The sequence below is a fragment of the Podarcis cretensis genome (assembly GCF_951804945.1).
Source record: "Podarcis cretensis genome assembly, chromosome: 14".
In the NCBI taxonomy this organism is placed as follows: Eukaryota; Metazoa; Chordata; class Lepidosauria; order Squamata; family Lacertidae; genus Podarcis; species Podarcis cretensis.
In genome coordinates, this window is record NC_137183.1 from 12,467,700 (window position 1) to 12,490,068 (window position 22,369).

At 44.6% G+C, this 22,369-nt stretch overlaps 1 protein-coding gene across 7 annotated transcripts in view; it reads right to left on the minus strand.

The window, feature by feature from the left end:
* Positions 1-22,369, minus strand: part of DMXL2 (Dmx like 2) — a 107,353-nt gene that overhangs the window by 40,809 nt on the left and 44,175 nt on the right. For all 7 annotated transcript variants that reach the window (XM_079953088.1, XM_079953087.1, XM_079953090.1 and 4 more), the window contains exons 14-26: positions 21,018-21,107; positions 18,695-18,812; positions 16,859-16,978; positions 14,978-15,205; positions 12,408-14,084; positions 11,410-11,520; positions 10,576-10,745; positions 8,105-8,202; positions 7,312-7,477; positions 6,490-6,754; positions 3,731-4,803; positions 1,915-2,106; positions 63-139 (exon numbers count right to left, since the gene is read on the minus strand). In XM_079953088.1, the coding sequence (XP_079809214.1) occupies positions 63-139; positions 1,915-2,106; positions 3,731-4,803; positions 6,490-6,754; positions 7,312-7,477; positions 8,105-8,202; positions 10,576-10,745; positions 11,410-11,520; positions 12,408-14,084; positions 14,978-15,205; positions 16,859-16,978; positions 18,695-18,812; positions 21,018-21,107 (4,385 nt within the window). The remainder of the gene's footprint in view (positions 1-62; positions 140-1,914; positions 2,107-3,730; positions 4,804-6,489; positions 6,755-7,311; positions 7,478-8,104; positions 8,203-10,575; positions 10,746-11,409; positions 11,521-12,407; positions 14,085-14,977; positions 15,206-16,858; positions 16,979-18,694; positions 18,813-21,017; positions 21,108-22,369) is intronic.

Consider the following 22,369-nt stretch of genomic DNA (forward strand, 5'->3'; position numbering starts at 1 on the left):
ACTGTCCCTGATCAGAAGCAGAGAGTCCTCATACAACCTACTAAGCACAGAAAAGAGATTACCTGTAGCTGTGGCTGTCACACAAGGCTTGGTAAATAGATGCAGAAAGGGAAGCGGCTAATGAATAGAGGGTATGCACCTAAAAGAGGAAAAATACAGCATTTATTTTACAGGGGTGTAATTAATATATGCTTTTTCAAACCAGCATGGCACTGAACTTTTGGGCAAACTGATTTTGCATGAAAAGCTGCTGTTTTGGAGGTGTGGCTGTGCATGAGAGGCAGAAAGTATCCATAAAAAAAGGTAAACGGCATTTCCATGTGCTCTGGCACTCATCACAGTGTCCCGTTGTGCCAGAAGCAGTTTAGTCCTGCTGACCACATGACCCAGAAAGCTGTCTGCAGACAAATGCTGTCTCCCTTGGCCTGAAAAACGAGATGAGCGCCACATCCCATAGTTACCTTTAACTGGACTTAACTGTCCAGGGGTCCTTTACCTTTTTACCCATGAAAAAATAAATATCCACAGTCTTTTAAGCCTTTTGTTGCTTCAGAGTAACTAAAGATGCACCCCTTTCAGCTAGCCAGATCTTGCAAGTAGAACAGAACTGCTGCTCTTAGGTGGTTTGTTGCTCTTTAGTATTCAGTCTGAGTCCTGCACAAAGCAAGGTTTTGCTTTGCCATAGGACACATGCAAAGGACGCGGGTGGCGTTGTGGGTTCAACCACAGAGCCTAGCACTTGCCAATCAGAAGGTTGGCGGTTCGAATCCCCGCAACAGGGTAAGCTCCCGTTGCTCGGTCCCTGCTCCTGCCAACCTAGCAGTTCGAAAGCATGTCAAAGTGCAAGTAGATAAATAGGTACCGCTCCGGCGGGAAGGTAAACGGTGTTTCCATGTGCTGCTCTGGTTCGCCAGAAACAGCTTAGTCATGCTGGCCACGTGACCCGGAAGCTGTACGCCGGCTCCCTTGGCCAATAAAGCGAGATGAGTGTCGCAACCCCAGAGTCGGTCACGACTGGACCTAATGGTCAGGGGTCCCTTTACCTTTACCTAGGACACATGCAAATGTCAGGCAGGTACAGTCCTACTCCATTGAAGCAGAGGGCTTACACCATAAAACCCCTGTGTGTATACAACTCTTTTTTCATTTATTTATTTTTCATTTATATCTTACTTTCCACCAAGGAGCTCAAGGTGGAATACATGGTTCACCTCTCCTCTCCATGGTTTTCTTTCTTTCTTTTCTTTTTTAAAGGACTCCTGGATGGTTAAGTCCAGTCAAAAGTGACTATGGGGTTGTGACGCTCATCTCGCTTTCAGGCCAAGGGAAGCTGGCGTTTGTCCATAGACTGTCCATAGACAGTCATGTGGCCAGCAGAACTAAACTGCTTCTGGCGCAACGGAACACCGTGATGGAAACCAGAGGGCACAGAAACGCCATTTAATTTCCTGTCACAGCAGTACCTATTTATCTACTTGCGCTGGTGTGCTTTCAAACTGATAGGTTGGCAGGAGCTGGGACAGAGCAATGGGAGCTCACTCCATCACAGGGATTCAAACCACCAACCTTCTGATTGACAAGCCCAAGAGGCTCAGTGGTTTAGATCACAGTGCCAACCGCGTCCATGTTTAACCTCACAACGACCCTGTGAGGGAGGTTAGGCTGAGAGATTGGGACTGGCCCAAAGTCACCCAGCAAATTTCATGGCCAAGCATGGATCCAAACCCTTAGTCCAGCACTCCAACCACACTGGCTCTCAAAAATTAGCTCAATTCTGCTCTGGTTAGGATCCGAACCAAAGCTCCCATGCCCACAATACCACTCTATGACCATGACAAGCTACCCGGATTCTTGCTACAGCATGCATCAAACCATACTCTTCACATTCTAAAAGCTCATTTCCCTGTTTGTTACCTTTACGTCTTCAACATTAGGATGGGGTGGTGTTTTCATCTGCACAATAGTATGGAGGATATCGTGGATGTGGTTATTTAAATACAGCACAGGGTTGGCTATAACCGTTTTTGTTGAAGCAATGCTTGCCGACAGTAACGGTAGTGTGGTGGGTAACGGGAGGGGTGACTGGAGTTGCTTGACTGTCGTTTCCTAGTGGAACAAAAACAAAGCCCAAAAAAGTGTCACATGACTATGAGCATCGCAGCGGTCTGAGATCACACAACAAATGTCCCATCGGTCCCAGCCAGCATAGCCAATGCTCAAGGATGATGGGAGTTGTAGTCCAGCAAATATATAGAGGACCACAGTTTCTCCCCAGCTTACAGAATATGAATGGAATTGATTGAGAAACGGCATTGCTGCTAAAACTGCAATCAAGGTAGAACCACCAAGAGAAAGGTTTTGTAAAAGGAAAGGAAACTGGCCTTACGTTGGAGACAATGCTATAGGAGACAATGGAGATAGGGGAAGTATTTAGAAGAGGGATAAAGGCAATTTATGAAAATCAAAAAGGGAAACTTATTATAAACAGTGAAATCTCAAATACGCTTCCAATAAGTAAGGGAACGAGACAAGGGTGTCCCCTTTCTCTGCTACTATTTATTATGGTACTAGAAACTTTACTGACAGCTCTTAAGAAATGAATCAGAAATAAAAGGTATAACGTTAGGTAGTAAGTCCTAATGACCTAGTCATTCTAACAGAAAACTGATGACCTAGTCATTCTAACAGAAAACCCAATAGAATGTATTGTTAAAACGTTAGAGAAAATATATAAATTTGGCGAAGATAATTATTTAAAAATGTTATATGGGTGGTATTTGAACCCTAGTAAACTGGCAAAAATTTATAAATTGAAAATGAACAAATGCTGGAGGTGTAATATGAGGAGGGAACAATGTTACATATGTGGTGGGGGTGTAACAAAATTAAAAATTTCTGGAACTCTGCCTACAATGAATTGGGAAAAAAATGCTTAAAATCACATTTGAAAAAAACCTAGAGGCCTTCCTCCTGGGAATTATGGTTATTAACATCCATGAGGGAAAAAGAAAGTATTTCTATATGCCACAACGGCGGCAAGAATGGTAATAGCAAAGGATTGGAAAGGGGAGAGAGTTCCAACAAAGGAAGAGTGGCTACTCAAATTTTGTGAATATTTAGAGTTAGCAAGAATGACGGAGGTAATTAGAGGCCAACCCACACAAAAAGCCAAAAAAGACTGGCTATGTGTAAGAGATTACATGAAAAAACATTGTTCTCAAACTATATCCTGGTTATGTTTTGACTAAATCTTATAAAGGGTACAATGGAAAGAAAAAGAATTGGGAGAATTGAATGAAATAAAGAATAATGAACACAGTAAGAAAAAGATCTGTAAAAGGAAAGCTGCAGTGAGGTGGTGGGAAGTCACAGGTGGAAAAAGATTTGTATGGGAAGATGTATAATGTGTTAAGAATTTATGTTGTAGAGAAATCAAGAATATATGTATATGTACAATTTACAGTGGTACCTCAGGTTACGTACTTAATTTGTTCCGGAGGTCTGTTCTTAACCTGAAACTGTTCTTAACCTGAAGCACCACTTTAGCTAATGGGGCCTCCCGCTGCCGCTGCGCGATTACTGTTCTCATCCTGAAGCAGAGTTCTTAACCTGAGGTACTATTTCCGGGTTAGCGGAGTCTGTAACCTGAAGTATATGTAACCTGAAGCGTCTGTAACCCGAGGTACCACTGTATAGTCAATAAAAAAAGAGAACGGAAACTGGGCCTTACCTGCTGCGATTCTTGCAGCAGAAACTTGAGCTCCATTCTCACAGAGGCGAGACCGCCGCCCTGTGCCCCGTGTAGGCTGCAGTAGCTTAGGAAAACCCTCAGGAGCGCCTGGTTCTTCTGCAGCCACCACTTTCGCCGCTCTGCGTGCTCGCGCTTGGCTTGCAGCCTACGCCGCTCGATCTGGTGCCGCTCGTACGAGCCGATGTCCCCCTTGTCCCCCACTTCTTCTCGGTCAAGGAGGTCCCCGTTTATCTGGACACCTGCTTCACCCTCGCCCTTCCCGCGCGCTTCGTGGTTGCAGATGTCATGCAGAGCGGCAATTTCCTTCTCCAGCCAGTTGTAGAGCTGGAAGCGGAGCTTCCCTCCGTCGACTTCGTAGCCGGTGGCCAACGTTCTCAGCTCCGTCATGAGGATTTTGAGGCACGCCCTGAACTTCAGCTGCTCAGCAATCACGTCAACTTCGATGTCGTCGATATAAGCATCATCGCCCGGGCTTCTCCCGGCTTGCTTTGCACTTTCTGGTTCCTGTTTCGAGCCCTTCATTTGCAAACCATCCTCCTCCTCCTCTTCCTGCGAACTGCTTTTGTCTTCCCCCCAGTCCAATTTCAGAGGCTCATCCTCAAACGTTATTGCCGGCTTACTCCAGTCAACGAGGGCTGCGGACTCCATCTGACTCGTCAAATCCGCTGAGCTCTCTCCGGGCTGCGACCAGTCTGCAGCACTGCCTTCGCCTGATGCCTTTGGTTCCAATTTCACACCGTTCTGCGCAGCAGGACTCTCGCCGGCTTCTTCTGTCTTGATGAAGATATTGGATTTGCTGCTTATTTGGGGGAGCTTGGAAAGGACTTCGAGGGCTAGCACGGGACACCCCACTTTAAAATGAGCATTTGCAGTAGTGAAAAACAGCTTTCTCTCAATAAGGTTGATTCTGTCGATCAAGCTTTTCTCAGCTTGCAATCCCAAAGTGGCAAAGGCTCCATCGGGCAGGCAAAAATTTCTTCGGAGGAGCAAGGGGTGAGTGCGAAGGTAGTTGTAGAAACTGAAGACCACAGGATTGCACGATTTGACAATGACTAGAGAAATCAGAGATTAGTGACACATCAGAAATAGTCATAATGGCTATGGTAATTGAAAGCAGCTCTGGAAAGTCTTTGGGGTTAAAGGAGGGGGGATACATACATGTAAATCGGGGTGACTATCCTGTGGGTTGCATCTGGCACCCCATTTCTTTGCCAACCCCAAGACCTCGTCTTAAATTTGTCATTGAAAAAATTGCAAGTTTTAAAGACTGGTTTGATGATCTCTCCCCTTGAACTATCAGGATGCCGAAAGGATTTTCTTCCCCTTGTCAATAAATAAATAAATTATTATACTAAAAAAACAAAAACAAAAACCCTTCTTACTGACTGGTCCCATAGGTATTCCACTGTAATGTCAACATGTTTTTGAGCGCCCGCAAATGGCTTTTAAAATGGTTTTAAATTTTAATATTCCGTTTTAAAAAACATGGGTCCCTGCTATGATTCTTCCGACGCCAAAAAGGTTTTGTGACTCCCCTGCTGTAAACAAATGGAGAAACTGCTTTACAAAATCAGGGCTCATTAGGTTGCAAAATGTGACAATGGCCAGAACATCAGAAACGGGAGGTTCAGAATATCATCTGACAGGCAGAGATCTATAGTCACTCCACAATATTCTAGCCCATTATTTGATTCTTAATTTTTTGTTTCGGAGCTTTGGAGCTATTTATTGGCTTTTCTCTTTCTAATGGTGATTATTATTACTTAGCAATACATTACATATAATTTATTAATTATATTTATATAACCGTGACCACTGCCAAAGTTGTAGGGCTGCTGGGGCTTTAATTTTTGTTTGTTTGCTTTGTATTTAGTGCCTGGTTGTTTTTACCCGTATTTTTCGCTCCATAAGACGCACCAGACCATAAAACGCACCTAGTTTTTGGAGGAGGAAAACAAGAAAAAAATATTCTGAATCTCAGAAGCCAGAACAACAGGAGGGATCGCTGCGCAGCGAAAGCAGCGATCCCTCTTGCTGTTCTGGCTTCTGGGATAACTGCGCAGCCTGCATTCGCTCCATAAGACGCACACACATTTCCCCTTACTTTTTAGGAAGAAAAAAGTGAGTCTTACAGAGCAAAAAATACGGTAATTATTATTCCTTTCCATTTGTTCTCTGCAAGTTTCTATTTTATTTGAGTTATATTTTAGCTGCAAGTTGCCTTGAGGGTCTTTTTGGCACAGGGCAATGAAAAAAACCAACCAACCAAGTGCCTTAAATAAGTAATTGAAATGAAGCAACATTCCTTCCAAGACTGAGGCTTTCCTAACAATCTGAAACAGTGGCATTGCATCCTTTGCCGGTGCCCAGGGTGTGGCGCAGAGGGTGAACATAAAACCCGCTGTGTCGACCCAGCCTTGGTTGCCAACACTGCTGGGCAAGTGTGGGACACAGAGGGTTCGCAGGGCCATGGTGTACCACTTGTGCGCCTGCGCATGGGGGAGCCGAACTGGCCAACATGGCCCTTGGCAGGTGCATCCACTCAACATTGGCCGGCCAGCCATTCAGTGAGGGTGATGGGGATATAGCAGCAAGGCCAGGCCCAGACAGGTTGGGGAAGGGAGGGGATCCCTGCGGGGGAATGCCTGGTTCGCACCCCGTCCGAATCGTGCGCCCGGGACTCGGCCCAGCTGCCCCTCCCCCAGCACGCTACACCCCTGATCTGAAACAGTCTTTACCTGGGTTTTCATCATCTTCCTTTGGTGTTTGTTCCAGTAAAGTGTCGAGTGCTCTAGTGTACTCTTTCATTACCCAGTAGGAAAGACTTCGCAGGAAAGGGTCCGGGTGCAGTTTTGCACAGCTGAATCCACTTCCATCTTTCTCACAGCCCAATATCTTCTCATAAAGGATGGCTGTATAGGTGGAGGAGATCTCAAATTCGGATTCATACAGACGAGCAATAACCATAGCTAGCTGGATGTCTTCCATCTTCTCAAGACACACCTATGAAGAAAATGAACATCAAGGTTCCATAAGCGCACTTTAATTTACAAATATTTCTGCGTTTATTTATTACGCGTAGGGCAGGTTGCAACGAATATAACACCACGTGAAAAACAGTTTAAAACAATTTAGAGTCGCAAAAGGAAGATGGGTCCAAGTTTTGAAATGTCAATATAAATGTAAAATTAGTGAAATGTATAAAATGAGTGAAATGTACATACTTGAAAAGTATAAATAAATAAAATTTGGGAGAAGGGAAGAGACTACAGTCATACCTTGGAAGTTGAACAGAATCCATTCTGGAAGCCCGCTCAACTTTCAAAATGTTCAGAAACGAAAACATGGCTTCTGATTGGCTGCAGGAAGCTTCGGCTTCCAAAAACAGTTTGCAAACCAGAACACTCACTTCCAAGGAGTTTGCGGCGTTGGGGAGCCAAAACGTTCGAGAACTAAGCTGTTCAATAACCAAGGTACGACTGTACTACAGATATATGAATGAACAGAAGAACCTATAAACCACCACAACAAAACCACCCATGTATTTGGGGCAACAATACCTCAATAGCATCCTTTAGTGACCCAGCCAACAAGAAAAAGGCAGCCGACTGCTCAAAGCGCTGTTTCCCCAGCAAAGCAAAAGCATTTTTCAAAGCTGCTTTGCGCCATCTATCTTCACTGAAATTATGGCTGAAGAACTGTGTCATTTTCTCATCATGCTGAGACCTGTGTTGGAAAACAAAGGGAGATAGATATGTCCATTAGGGCTGCACCTTCTGTGCACATTCACCCAGAGGTAAGGCCTCTCAAACTCAGTGGGACTCACTGCTGAGAAGGATTGCACAGGAAGCAGAATATCAACTCGAAAAGGGGCACAAGTCTCTGTAATTTTATACAAACTTTCGCCTATATCCTAACTGGGTTTTTTTCAAGGGAAGGTAAGATAAAGGTAATGGACCCCTGGATGGTTAAGTCCAGTCAAAGGCAACTATGGGGTTGCAGCGTTCATCTTGCTTCAGGCCGAGAGAGCCGGCGTTTGTCCACAGATAGCTTTCCGGGTCATGTGGCCAGCTTGACTAAACCACCTCTGGTGCAACGGAACACCGCGACGGAAACCAGAGTGCATGGAAATGCCATTTACCTTCCCAGTGCAGTGGTGCCTATTTATCTACTTGCACTGGGGTGCTTTCGAACTGCTATGTTGGCAGGAGCTGGGACAGAGCAACGGGAACTCACCCCGTTGTGGGGATTCGAACCACCGACCTTCTGATCGGCAAGCCCAGGGGGCTCAGTGGTTTAGACCACAGCGCCACCCGCGAGGGAAGAAGGAAAGGCCAAGTTAATGGGACTTACCGAAACAGACCCCACACCACTGCTTTTTTCTTCATCGCAAGGTAAAATAGCGCAGCATCCAAGGCATCGTTGTTCCTCTGAAATGCTGCTTTTGCAACCTGTCATATTTAGGAGAAAAAGAAAAAGAAAGTCCACAGTATCACAGAGAGTAAGGGCTGCAAGCAGATTAAACTACACAAATTGCAGGTGATCTGCAGATCTGCCTCTGGCCTTTCACCCAACCAACCTGCCTTCAACTGCTTTCCCTAAGCAGCAAAAAGGCATATTCCCATCTTTGTTTTGCCTTCTTTCTTAGAAGCAAAAATGTATGGTGCCATCGCTGGTGCCATTACCTCTATCGTATCTGCTTTTCTCAAGCTCATAAATGAAATAGCAAACTAATAAAATGCTTTGATTTTTGTCAATGATAGTATCCTGCTCTCTCCTGCTCCCCACCCAAAAGCCTTTCTGCAAAAGGAAAGTAATGTATCAGGGTAGGTAGGTAAACAATAATAATTGATTGATTAGCAGCAATATTGATCCTATGCATGCTTTTCTATGCATGCTCAGTGTTGGACAAAATAATACCGTAATATGAAACATTTCTAAGCATATTGGATAAGCTCGATGAAAATGTCGACTCAATGTGTGGTGGCCATGAAAAAGGCAAATTGCATGTAAGGGATCGTTTGAAAAGCAATTGAAAATAAAACTGCCAGTATCATAATGCCATTACACAAACCTATGGTGTGACCACATTCGGAATACCATGTTGAGTTCTGGTTGCCTCATTCCAAAAAAGCTATTATAGTGCTATAAAAGGTTCAGAAAATGGCAACCAAGATATCAAGGGTATGGAAAGATACAGCCATTATGGCTAGTAGCCACTTAGAGACCCATCCTGCATGAGGGGATACGGGTGGTGCTGTAGCCTAAACCACTGAGCCTCTTGGGCTTGCCGATCAGAAGGTCGGCGGTTTGAATCCCTGCAACAGAGTGAGCTCCCGTTGCTCTGTTCCAGCTCCTGCCAACCTAGCAGTTCAAAAGCATACCAGTGCAAGTAAATAAATAGGTACTGCGGCGGCAGGAAGGTAAATGGAGTTTCTGTGCACTCTGGTTTCCGTCACAGTGTTCTGTTGCGCCAGAAGTGGTTTAGTCATGCTGGCCACATGAACCGGAAAGTTGTCTGGGGACAAACGCCAATTCCCTCGGCCTGAAAAGCTGAGCGCCACAACCCCATAGTCGCCTTTGACTGGACTTAACCATCAAGGAGTCCTTTACCTTTTCCCCCCACCATCCTTCATTAATTTGTCTAATTCTCTCTTAAAGCAATTCAAGGGTGGCCATTTCTAAATCTTGTGCGAACAATTTCAATGTGGAAACTATCCACTGTGCAAATAAATGCTCTCTTTTGTGCGACCTGAGTCTTCCAATACAGTGGTACCTCAGGTTAAGTATTTAATTCGTTCTGGAGGTCTGTTCTTAACCTGAAACTGTTCTTAACCTGAAGCACCACTTTAGCTAATGGGGCCTCCTCCTGCTGCTGCTGCCGCGCCGCCGGAGGCCAATTTCTGTTCTTATCCTGAAGCAAAGTTCTTAACCCGAGGTGCTATTTCTGGGTTAGCGGCGTCTGTAACCTGAAGCGTCTGTAACCTGAGGTACCACTGTATTCAGCTTTATTGGATGCCCCTGAGTTCTAGTATGAGGAAGGGAGGAAAACTCTCTATCTATTTCATTTGCATCAGGAATAGTTTTAAATACCTCTGCCATGTTCCCACTGCCCAAACACCGTTGCCTTTTTTTGGCAAAGAATAGTCCCAAATGTTGTAATGTTTCCTCAAAGGCGAGTAGCTCTAGCTTTATTATTATTATTTATTGAATTTATATACTGCCCTATACCCTGAGGTCTCGGGGAGGTTCACAGAATAATGTATTTGGTCTTGTGTTTTGAACAATTCCGTACCAGCTCAAACTTGCTTTGTGGAAGAGCTTTGGAGCTTTATGATTGTAACCCCAACAGCAAATCTATTTAGGCTCAGAATAGTCAAAGGGCATTTCCCAACTTAACCACAGTTCTACAGCCAATCTCTTCAAATGGCAGCCTGTGATCATATCTTGCGTGCCTGCATTTAAGCTGAGAATAGACAGGGGAAGTCCATTTTGACACATTCTTTAAGAGTTCTCTTCCCATTCTCACACACTCCCAGTAGCTTAATCTACTTTTGCCAAACTACAAGAGCCTCAGGGATACAATTTTCCCAAGGTCCTATATAAGCATTGCCATAAGCTTTGCCATTTTGTTTGCCCCTTTCCAGTTCTACAATATCCTTTTTGAGGTGAGGCAACCAAAATGATGCCCAGTATGCCAAGCGAGATCACACCATAGATTTGTATAACGGCAGGATGAGATGCCTCAGAACAATGTGACTTGGAACAAGGCAGGTTCAAAGGCTCATGACCTTCCAGTTATCACCAAGAATGGCTCAAATTACCTTCTCCATGCACCTTCGGAGTGTGTTGATGTTTCTGACCCACCAGCCTATACCCATAGTTCTTAGTTCGGACCACTGGGGGTCTCCTCTTTGAATTGCAGGGATCATGTTGATTAACTCTTCCTCTGCCTCCGAATGAAAAGCCCAGGCAAAGTGGCATGTAGAAACACCTAAATCATGGCACAGGGAAATCACAGGCACAAGGCAATTACAACATGGTGAATTAGATCAGAAATAAGAGCCTAGGGGGAGGTGGGAGCATGTTTGACTTACTAGATTTAAAGCCACTGGGGACATACGTTCATAATTTGTTAAGAATGATGCAAAAAATGCATTTTATGCAAATTTTGGAACAAGCGTGCATTCAGAGCTTTAGAATTCAGAACATTAATTTAAGAAAAACCTCCAATTCCACCAATCTAGTGAATAAAATTGTCATCATAACCCTAGTATATCTTGTCCTTTTCTCTACCCAAGGAGTCCAGGGCAATAAATAAATAAAAAGCTTTAAGCAACACAACTAAAAATAAAATACAAGGTATTAAAAACAATTATAAACATCTAAATGCCAATCCCATAGCCTCACTACTAATAATTTCAAAGATCCTCGTATTTTTCAGCCACTAAATACCTTTTAAGCAGCAATGTTTCTATATTCCCCCCGCACTTGAATAATAAAGGAGGCACCTCACCACAAACGGGGAGCCATCACTAAGGAGACCCTGCCATGGGTCAATACCCAACGGCTCACACAGTCACTAGATACCCTATTCTTCCCATTGCTTGCTGCTTCTTAGAGTGATTCGCATCAGGCAGGTCGCACCAAAGAATTACCTTGATGAAGTAACTGAACACGATATAAAGGTGGGAGTGATGTCAGAAGGCATGTATGCAAACGCATAGCTAGCAGGTACCGCAGGCCGCATTCATCTAAAGTTTCTCTCCCTGTGAAAACGCACCAAACGGTTAAAACACAATACATGCAGGTGTCCGTGTTGCTTAGTTACAACATTCATATGAGGCCTTTTCAAACAAAAGGTTCTCAAAACAATTTATATATGCAGGGCATAGCAGAATATTCAAATGCACACGACCATAGTGTGACCTTATAACCGTTGATAGCTTCACACTTGTCTTGTTAATTATTCCAGATACTTGAAATGTTTTATAATGTGAGGCCAATAAAGGTATTTGATTGACTGATTTGGGGTAGGTTTGCGGGTTGGGCAGAAGGAGATAGGATGTGCCCATGCAATACCCACCTGGTGGAAACTCTAGCTCACATGGCCCTTAAATGTAAAATGTATGATGATCTCTGCCAACAATTTCTAGACCATCTATGTATTCCAAAACGGAAACCAGAGATGGAGGTTATGCGCTTCTTATTACAGGGGAGAGACCAGGAGCTCACCAAGACAGTAGCTAAGTTCCTCTATTTGATTTTCTGTCGCTGAAGTATGCCACAGGATCCTGCCCTTGCTGGAAACCCACAGAGATGAGGCAGATTGCTTGCCTCTTCTGCCCTTTGGCGGGTGACAGTGCCGTTGGGGTGGTGACGAGATCGCGCTGGCCTATCTATTCTGAATGTATTTTGAATGTTCTTATGTGATGCCAACAAAGGTTACTTGACTTGATTGACAGATTGATTGAATGTGGGATGTGTGGGTGGGCCCAAGCAGGGTATATTTATGAAATATATTCATTTAAAATAAATCAGAGGTCAACAAGAACTCACACACTAATTTAAAAATGTCTTGCGCCACTTCCTAAATGTCGCATCTTCCCCTATTGCCTTAATAAGCATTCCACGAGACAGTGGGCAAGTTGTTTACCTGAGTAATGCTTATCTCTGTTTTCATCAAGCTCAGTGCTTGTGGTAGCAACAGTGTCTGCCAAAGCGACCAAGAACATCTGCTCGAGGCGAGTAAGTCCCGGTAAACTTGAGTGCATTAGATGGCTTGAGAGGACGCTGGCATGCTCTCGCCCAAAGTAAGTCGGCCCGTACTGAGACAGGTTGATGACTTTGGATTTATGCTCTCTCCTTTCCGGCTCAAAATCAATGAAGTCGTCCGTCGTCACCTGCTGAACCTGGAACAGATCCGAATAGTGATCCTCTGGCTTCCTTTTGGCATGGTCTTGTGAGCCTTGAGGCCTTTTGGTCGCTTCCTCCGTCTTGTACGTGGAATCCTGGTCTGCCGAAAGCAGCGCGTACAATGGCAGCGGAGGGATAGAGTCGATCTCTGTATAGTCCCGGGTCCCCTCTTTCCCAGTACTGACAGCGTCCTTTGCGGTGCTGCCACTTACGCTGATGGTGCGAGAGAGGTGCCGTTTGGAGCCGCCGTCGGCCGACTCGGGGTCTTTCACAATGGCAACTTCCCCCGCAATGCATTTCACCAAATGCGAAAGAATGGCTTTTGCTCTGCGGACTTTACCTAGGTCCATCAGCTCCAAGAGCTGGGTTGGGTGGTACTGCGGGAGGGTAGGAGAAAGGACGTGGGCGGCTTCAAAAAGCCCACCATCTTGAATCACAGTGGGGGTTCCGAAAACATCGTCCACAATGCCCGCTCCGTCGATGATGCTGGTTTTCTTGGCCATCCAACTGGTCTTCAATGGATCTTGTGTGGGGGAGTCTTCGCCGAGGAAACAGTCGCTCTCGCTGCCCCCCGATTTCATGGCATGCTTCCACTGTGCATAGACGTGCATTTCACAGTCCATTCCCACGACCAGTATCCCATCTCTTACCCAAGACAGGGAGACTGGCAATGAAGGGGTGCCATCTACAGAGGACACCAAGTCTATGGATCTCAGCAGCACCCATTTGGACCTTATGCCTTGCTTTATGCTACCACCTAGTGGTAAAGTAATGACGGCGACCCCCTCTTTGCTGCTGGTTTGCTCGGTCACAATTCCTGAAAGTCGGCCGTACATGAATATATTCGCACCCATGCTGACCGTCAGAATATGTGAGCCGTCTTCTTTCGAAACCCAGTCCAAGTGGACCAAATGCTTGGTGTTCGGCATCAGGTGCCGATCCTTGTTCAAAAATACATCCATTTTACTATATACAAATAAATTGCTGTCCACGCTCACTCTCGAGTCAAGGACGCTCCCGACTTCCACTAGATCGTCCAGGTGAATCGTCTGCTCCAAGACCCATTCCGACCCGCCGGTGGATTCACATTCAAATATACAAACGTGCATAGAAAATTCTTTGGAAACAAAACCGTTGTGTTGCATGGGTTGTTTGTATGCCACAGCCAAGCGCCCCGTATAGGAACAGCTGACAGCAACAGGCCTTCCCGAAATGCCCACTGTGCTGCTGTCGTCATCTTTCGAATCGTTCATTAAAGGCCACTTCTTCCAGTGATAGGTTTCCTTTGTTTCATTTCTGCTGTTCACCACCGTCTCAACAGAGCACCTCCAGAACCGCACTCTGTCATCCGAACAGGAAGTAACCAGCAAGTAAGGTGCGAGGCAGACTGGGTAAATTGATGAAGAGCTGAGGTGTCCTAAATGAATCAGAGATTACTTTTATTATCATTATAAAAAATTGTATACCGTCTTTCATATGAAGATCCCAGGGTGGTTCATAAGGTGAAACAGCATTTACATGACACAAACACAGCCTCCTAAGAGAGCCCGCAAAAAGTTACTAGCCTGCTGATTTGTGGCAGGTCTGTGGTCCAAACAAGTGAAACTTACACCCTCTTGAAAGTTAAAAAGCTTTCCCCATCTAGGAAATGTCTGCAGGCAACTGGCTATTTACAAGCCTGCATGAAGATAGATCTGTTTTGATTTCTTAGCAGTATCAAACATTTCAGTCTCCAATCCATTTTGTTTCTAATTCATGTTTCTAATTCAGAATATACAAGAGTGAAAACTACATCCAGAACTGGACAAATTAACAAGAGTGAAAACTACATCCAGAACTGGACAAATTAACTGGGAAAATTAGATATACTAAAGATCAAAAGTTCATCGAAGACTGGGGGAAATTTGTGGATTATCTGAAAAATATATGTGGTGTGAATACAATGCTAGCGGGATTTAAAGAGGCACTGTAAAAAAAGAAAATAAGTATTGTTTATGAGAAATAATAGGAGTAAGGAGGAAAAATGGCAATACGAAAGAAGGGAATGTGTATTAAAGGTGTAACTACGGATGATTGTCAGAGACGTTGAAGGAAGTCAAAAAAATAACTATGATTTGTTGTATGCGGGATTGAACGAAGAATTGGAGGGAAATTTATAAAATGTATAATAATAAAAATTATTATAAAAAAAAAAAAATTTGCATCTATAGGGTTACAGAGGACCAACGAATGCAGAATTTGCTAAAAGTCTCAGAATGGTAACCAAAGTTATAGGAATCAGTGTAACTAAGTATTGAATCATTGTTTTACCTGCAGAAGGAGTAGCTCGTACAACTTCTACACCAACTGGAATATCCAATGGGCAACTGTAGACCAAGCTAGAACTCAAAATAAGTTTACTAGCTGTCTGAAGATTAGCAACAGATGAAGAACGGGGCATGGGTGCTGCACCTGGTGAGGTATCTGGAGATGAGTCGACAGTCTGTTGCCCAGGTATGCCCAGCTGGTTTCCTGATGGTTGAACTTCAGCAGACTTTGCTTTAAGGATGCATCATTACAAAAAAAAAAAAGTTCAGTGTGTAACAAGGACATGCTTCCCATTTAAAACATAGGCAAAGATTTGATATAGCATGCAGGGTGAAAAGCTTTAGAAGAGGATTAGACAAATTCATGGAAGACAAGACCTTCAATGGCAGCTAACCCTGATATATGTTTTTTGGCTCCAGTGTTGGAGGCATAGTATGTCTCTGAACAGCAGCTGCTAGCAATCTCAAGTGGGCAGAATTTCCCTGCTAGGATCTCTTTGCACATGTCTATCAAGCAGGTCCACAGACAAGCACATGAACTGAAATAAGGAGAACTCTGCCGAGTCAGGCCTAAGACCCATCTAGTCTAGCATCCTGTTCGGATGGGAAGGCAGGATCCGAGTGCAGCAGTGTTCTATTCATGTTTGCTCAGAAGTGAGTTGCAGTCCCACTGTGCTCAATGGGGCTTACGCCCAGGTAAATGTGCATCAGATGGCATCCTACAATCTTTAGCATGGTCATTAGACCCTACTGAAGAGTTAGGAGCATGTAACTTAATGCATCTGATCGGTTTTATGCAGCCTGACCATGCACAAGCTTAAAAAGAAGCATGAAATAGGTTTCCTGACATGTCACTACTGCGATTAAATGCTCACAAATGTTACACAAGTGAATAATTCTAACACACTGACAGCAATGCAGCAATTAAAAAAATCAGTGTGATATATCTCTTGTGCAAACAGAGGCCCCTTCCCTATTAGGGCTGGGCGATATCAGCTTTCCAACATTGCAATGTATCACCAACCGAACATCGCGGTGTAGTGATACATTGCAATGTTGAAAAGGGGAGGAACGAGCAGCTTTGGCCCCGGCCCTGTGAGGCACCAGGGTGAAACCGCTGCCACTCCCAGTGCAGGGAGGAAGGAGGGAGCAGAGAAGGAAGGTAAGGCGCAGGTAAGCCCCACCTGTGATAAAGACACCATCGCCCTCTCGCCCTCAAACTGGTCCCAGGCGACGTACCGATACATCGCCCAGCCCTTTTGCCTACAAAGGTTGTGCCATTGAAATGAGGGAGGGTCAGTCTGTGTTTTTATTTATACCCCGCCCTCCCCAGCCAAGGCCGGGCTCAGAGCGGCTTACAAACAATAATAAAAACAAGAAGAATGATTACAACTTAAAAACAAAAATAAAATACAACATTAAAATAATGGAACATATTTAAAGGGCCTTTACAGGAGGAGGAGAGGAAGGGAAAGTTCTGTTGCACAAGCAGAAATGCCTGCAATGATGGAACACTGTTCTAAGTGTGACACTGAATACAACAATTGGCCCAATGAGTTCATTATTTTCTATGCTGAATTTCCAGGATGAGAGTGGCTCTCTGGGATTTCAGACATAGAATGTTCCCTGCTCCGCCTGGAGACTGAATCTGGGACCTTCTGCATAAAAGGCAAATGCTCCACCACTGAGTTATTCTGTAGCTCTGCTTGTCTGGAGGCTTGGGTGGTATTTGCAAATTCTGCTATTGAATTGTTACTGGATTTTATACACTGTCTTATTAGCTGTCTTCCCCCAGCTGCAAGGCAGGATTTTAAAAAATGCCTTAAATCAAGCAGTGCATGATTAGAGTAAAAATACATGTTCATCTGGAAATTTCTTCACTCACCTACACATGCTTGAACAGATTTAAGATGCAGATGCCACATGTGAAGTATGGAACACCCATTTGTGTCTTTTTCGATTACAACTAGATAAAACTTTTCGGAGAAGGGTGGTGGCCGATAACCTGTCCAAAATCAAAACCAAATATTAATGTCAAGCTGGCATTTCAATGTAAGTGATATTTATAAGCAAACAAACCAACCTATAGCCCAGTCTTCCTCCCAAAGATGCCCAGGGCGGCAATGACATTTTATGAAAAATGGACGCTGTAAGGATCACATTAAAAAAAAATACCACTTTCTGCTGCATTTTAAATACTGTAAATCATTAAGTAATACAGTGGTGCCCCGCAAGACGAACGCCTCGCAAGACGGAAAACCCGCTAGACGAAAGGGTTTTCCATTTTGGAGGCGCTTCGCAAAACGAATTTCCCTATGGGCTTGCTTCGCAAGATGAAAATGTATTGAGAGTTCCTGCGGGTTTTTTTCCCTCCCCCCCCCCCTTTTCCTAAGCCGCTAAGCTGCTTATCAGCTGATCCGCTGATAAGCCGCTTAACAGCTGATCGCTAAAAGCCGCTAAACCGCTAATAGCGCTAATCCGCTAAGCTGTCAATGGGCTTGCTTCGCAAGACGAAAAAACCGCTATACGAAGAGCCTCACGGAACGGATTAATTTTGTCTTGCGAGGCACCACTGTATGTTCACAGTACATAAACCTAACAGTGTACGCAAGAAAGAAAAGTTAAACCAATCTGATTTTAAGTCACAAAAACTCAGAAAACCTTCTGACTTCATTGTTCCAAATTTGAGGACACACTTTCAAATTTCATTTTATATTTTGGAAGTGAAGTCTCACCTGAAAGTTGAGTGTTTCAGGCTTGTTGACAACTTGTGTATTATTTTAGCACATATCAGTACGAAATGTTGTAGTGCGTGAATTGTCAGAAACTGCTCAATGTTAAATACTGTTACAAGTTTTCTACCAAAAGCTACCAGATACAAAATACTGCATTGCCAACTAGCAAAGGATGTCAAATAGGAAATATATTGGAAATATATGGAGAATGTCCCCTGAAGAGCCCCAGCAGTTGCCAAGCCCTCACTGCAGATACCTTTAGGGGAATTTTGGCTCTACGTTCTATTCATTCTTCAAATGGGCTACAATTCTAGAAGAATTGTAGCAGTTTAACAGTCAATTCCTCTTCCCAGGGAACTCTGCAAATTGTAGCTCCATTTTTTTTTTGGGGGGGGGATCTCCTAACAACTCTCAGCACCGTTAACAAACAGTAGCTCTCAGGATTCTTTAGGAGAAGCCATGGCTATGATAATGTGTTATGATAATGCTTATGAAAAAAAGGCAAGTAAGTGGGAATATGATAAAAATGTATAAAATGATGCATAGGCTGGGGGTGGAGAAAGGCATTTATCTCCCCCCCCCCCAAAAAAAATAATAATATTAGGACCCAGAACCACTCAATGAACAAGGGAAAGTAGACAGTACTAAATTCGACTATGGAATTTGCTACCACAAGATATAGTTTCATAACAGCCACCAACTTCGAGAGCTTTAAAACAGGATTAGACACATTCACAGAGGATAAGGCTAGCCAAGGCTACTAGCCCCAATGGCTAGGATCTTGGCTGCTGGAGCACATGAAAAGAAGAGGAAGATGGCGGTCATGTTTGGCTTGAGGGAATCTGGTTGACCTCTGTGGAAAAAGGATGCTGGATTAGTCGATCCCATTGAGCAGGAGATCTTCTGCTGCCTCCCAGGGGCACCGCAACATTCCCTAAAGATTCCTTGCTTATGGATAAGAGTAGGGTACAAGTGCTTCACTATACCTTTGGAGGGCTGGAAAAATATCTCGGTTTCTTTCAGCTCCGCATCCTCTTTATGCGGTTTGTATCCCAAAATGAAGTCCTCTTGAAAGACGTGAAGCAATTGCGTGTTTGACCCACACTAGAAACAGCGTTAGACAGAAATCAACAGCTTGCACCAAATAGTTATGCACAATAACGTACAAGGTATCCAATCATATTCCATGTGCGTTGTATCATCAGCTATCTCAGGTGCGGCGCAGCTTTGGCCTGCCTGGTGCTTGCTGAATTACAGTTCCCATCAGCCCCAGCGATCATGGCTGAAGGCCAGGAGTGATGGAGTTGTAGCTAAGCAACATCTTGAGGACCAAAGGTTTCCCATCCCTTGATCTACATAGAAGGCAGCTCTGGCTTCCATCCAGAACAGCCGCCACATGGTGCTTGGTACCTTCAGTGCTGTTTCAGCTCCTCATTCCTGGGATTTTCACTTTGTTTTTCTAAATGCACAGCATTCTGGCCAGTCTTCATCAAGCAAGCGCCCCCCAGGTGCTGCCGCACTCTGACTCCTATCAGCCCCAGCCTGGTCCCTGGCAGGACGTCCCAGACTCCTTTTGATCTCCAAAGTGGAAAGGGCAAGATCATTTCCTTTACCATTAGCAAAAGCTTTGGGAGTCATGCATTTCAGCCCGACATAGGGAATCTAAAATGCTGCTCAAAAATCTGCGGCAGGCTTGCTACAGAAGCAGAGTAAGCTCAAGGCTTTCTTTGATTAATTACGCAGGATGTGTTCCGTTGATTAATTTAACACAGTAGGGAACAAAATTAATAGTAAATCCCATTGGAGCTAGACAAAAAACCTAATGCACTAAGGACTTCCTTTTGGAGGGTTTGGTTTGAGGATTTGACACTATTTTGCCAAGGCCTAAAATTTATAAGCTGGCTATAACGGTGCTAAAATCCTAGGGGAATCCCAACCCCTCTCCCTGAAAACTCCTATGCACATTTATTCTAAACATGCAGGTTCCAAACAAGGCACATATAAACAACAATATTTTTTTCTGGAAAATGCAGGATAGCAATTATTTAAACGTTTGTAACAAAGTGATTTCCATGCCATTTTGTAAACAGACACAAAATACAGAGAGAGCAACAGCTCATTCAAACTAAATAAATAAATATTCTGCTGGAAAACAGCAGAATAGAAAGTTGTCACGACTATGTGTGCAATCTGAGAGTAGTTCCCATTTAGCCCAATGGTGTTTATTTCAGGGTAGACTGCACTGTTATTGGACATAATCATCTGTAGCAGGCAGCAGGTGGTAGCCATTATCTTGTAATTTGAGGGTGGATGGAAGTGAATGTATGTGTGAGTGAGAGCAAGGCCCCATCTGCACTAGACGTTTAAAGCAAACTGCTTCAAACAGCCATGGCTTCTCCCAAAGAACTGGGAACTGTAGTCTGCTAAGGGCGCTGAAAGGTTTTCAGGCGACCTCTATTCCCCTCCCAGAGCTACAATTCTCAGAGTGGTTTCAATCGCTCTTCCCAGGGGACTATGGGAAATGTAGCTCTGGGAGGGGAATAGCAGCCTCCTAAAGGTAAAGGTAAAGGACCCCTGGACGGTTAAGTCCAGTCAAAAGTGACAATGGGGTTGCGACGCTCATCTCCCTTTCAGGCCGAGGGAGCCAGTGTTTGTCCACAGACAGCTTTCCGGGTCGTGTGGCCAGCAGGACTAAACCGCTTCTGGCACAACGGAACACCGTGACAGAAACCAGAGTTCACGGAAACACCATTTACCTTCCTGCAGCAGTGGTACCTATTTATCTACTTGCACTGGTGTGCTTTCAAATTGCTAGGTTGGCAGGATCTGGGACAGAGCAACAGGAGCTCACCCCGGCGCAGGGATTTGAACCGCCAGCCTTCTGATCGGCAAGCGCAAGAGGCTCAGTGGTTTAGACAACAGCACTACCAGCACCCTTAAGAAACTACAGTTCCCAGGATTTTTTATTTTGGCAGGGAGCCATGATTGTAACATGAATGTTGCTTTAGATGTAAGGTGTGGATGTGTCCTAAGTAAAGAATCCTCTGAATTTTGTGTGGCTGGTATGTAGCATACTGGACAAAAGTGTGTTACATCTATTTCTCTGGCCCATTTTCCCCCTGGCCCAGGCCACCACCAACACATGCGCCACTCTCTACCCACAGAAGCTGAGAAAGGTTGCCCATTCCTACTGTCAGCATGGATTCCTGGTTTTTAATCACCATTTCCCCACTCCTGGTCTTTAATTAACAAACAAACAAGCACGAGGCATGGTTAAATAACCCATTAGAGGGTTAACTAATTTTTTACCTGGTCGGTTATAGCATCTAGCTCAATAATGCATCCTGGCCGAGCTGTTGATTGCTGGCTCACAATGTTAAAAACTTCACCGATGAGTTTCTGAAAGAGAGGGGAAGTTGGAAGAGTAGTTGTATTTCGAGCTAACAGCTGCAGCTGATGTTCTATTGGTACCAATAGCATGTGGGTGATATGTAGCCACTTTGTGCCGTGGACTCCAAGCCAGCATGGGGGTTTGGCTGACCTTGCTCTAGATCATCATGGTTTTAGTTTGTGTGTGGTCTGATGTTTAGAAAATAATGCAGCCACTAGTATGAATTCTCACTCTCTTTGCAACCTGATTGTACAGATTGCACTCCCCTTTTAAGTTCTATCCTTAGCTTATGAATAAAGGTAAAGGTAAAGGGACTCCTGGCCATTAGGTCCAGTCATGGCCGACTCTGGGGTTGCGGCGCTCATCTTGCTTTATTGGCTGAGGGAGCCGGCGTACAGGTTCCAGGTCATGTGGCCAGCATGACTAACCAGAGCAGCGCACAGAAACGCCATTTACCTTCCTATTTATCTACTTGCACTTTGACATGCTTTCAAACTGCTAGCTTGGCAGGAGTAGCTTATGAACAGCTGCCCTCTATTCAGTATTTGTAATTTGACAGAAAAGTCACTGAGCAGGGATGGAGGTTAACAGCCAAAATAGTTGCCCAAGATGCCTCCTTTGTCCTCTTTGGACAATGCTCTCCCAGGGCAGCTCGTCTGGCACCTTCATTTTAAAAAAATATATATTCAAAAGTTACAATACATTTTAAATCAATATATCCCCTCCACAGACACCTCTGTGATGATGGTGGCATTAAAAAATCCTGTACATATATTTACAGGATAAAGGGAGGGAGGTTTGTCTTTTTTAGCTCTTGTTATTATATTATGTATTTTGTGTTTCTATACTGGAAACTGCCCTATGATCTTAGAATGAAAGGCGGTATATACCGTATTTTTCGCCCTATAGGGCGCACAGGCCCATAGGGCACACCTAGGTTTTTTTGGGGGGAAATAAAGAAAAAAAATTATCCCCCCCCCCAGGCGCAGGGCTGGGGGGGGGGAAGTCCGAGCTTCCCCCGACCCCAGCCCCCAGAACAGGCTGCTATCTGCAAGCCTTGGGATATCTGCCCAAAGCCCAGGGCGTGCTGCTTCAGGCTTCGGGGTGCAGGCTGCTATCCGCAAGCCTGGAGAGCCCCGCGGGAACTCCCGCCGGGCTCCCAAGGCTTGCGGAGAGCTTCCTGAAGCCTGCATTCGCCCCATAGGATGCACACACATTTCCCCTTCATTTTTTGAGGGGAAAAAGTGCGTCCTATAGGGCGAAAAATACG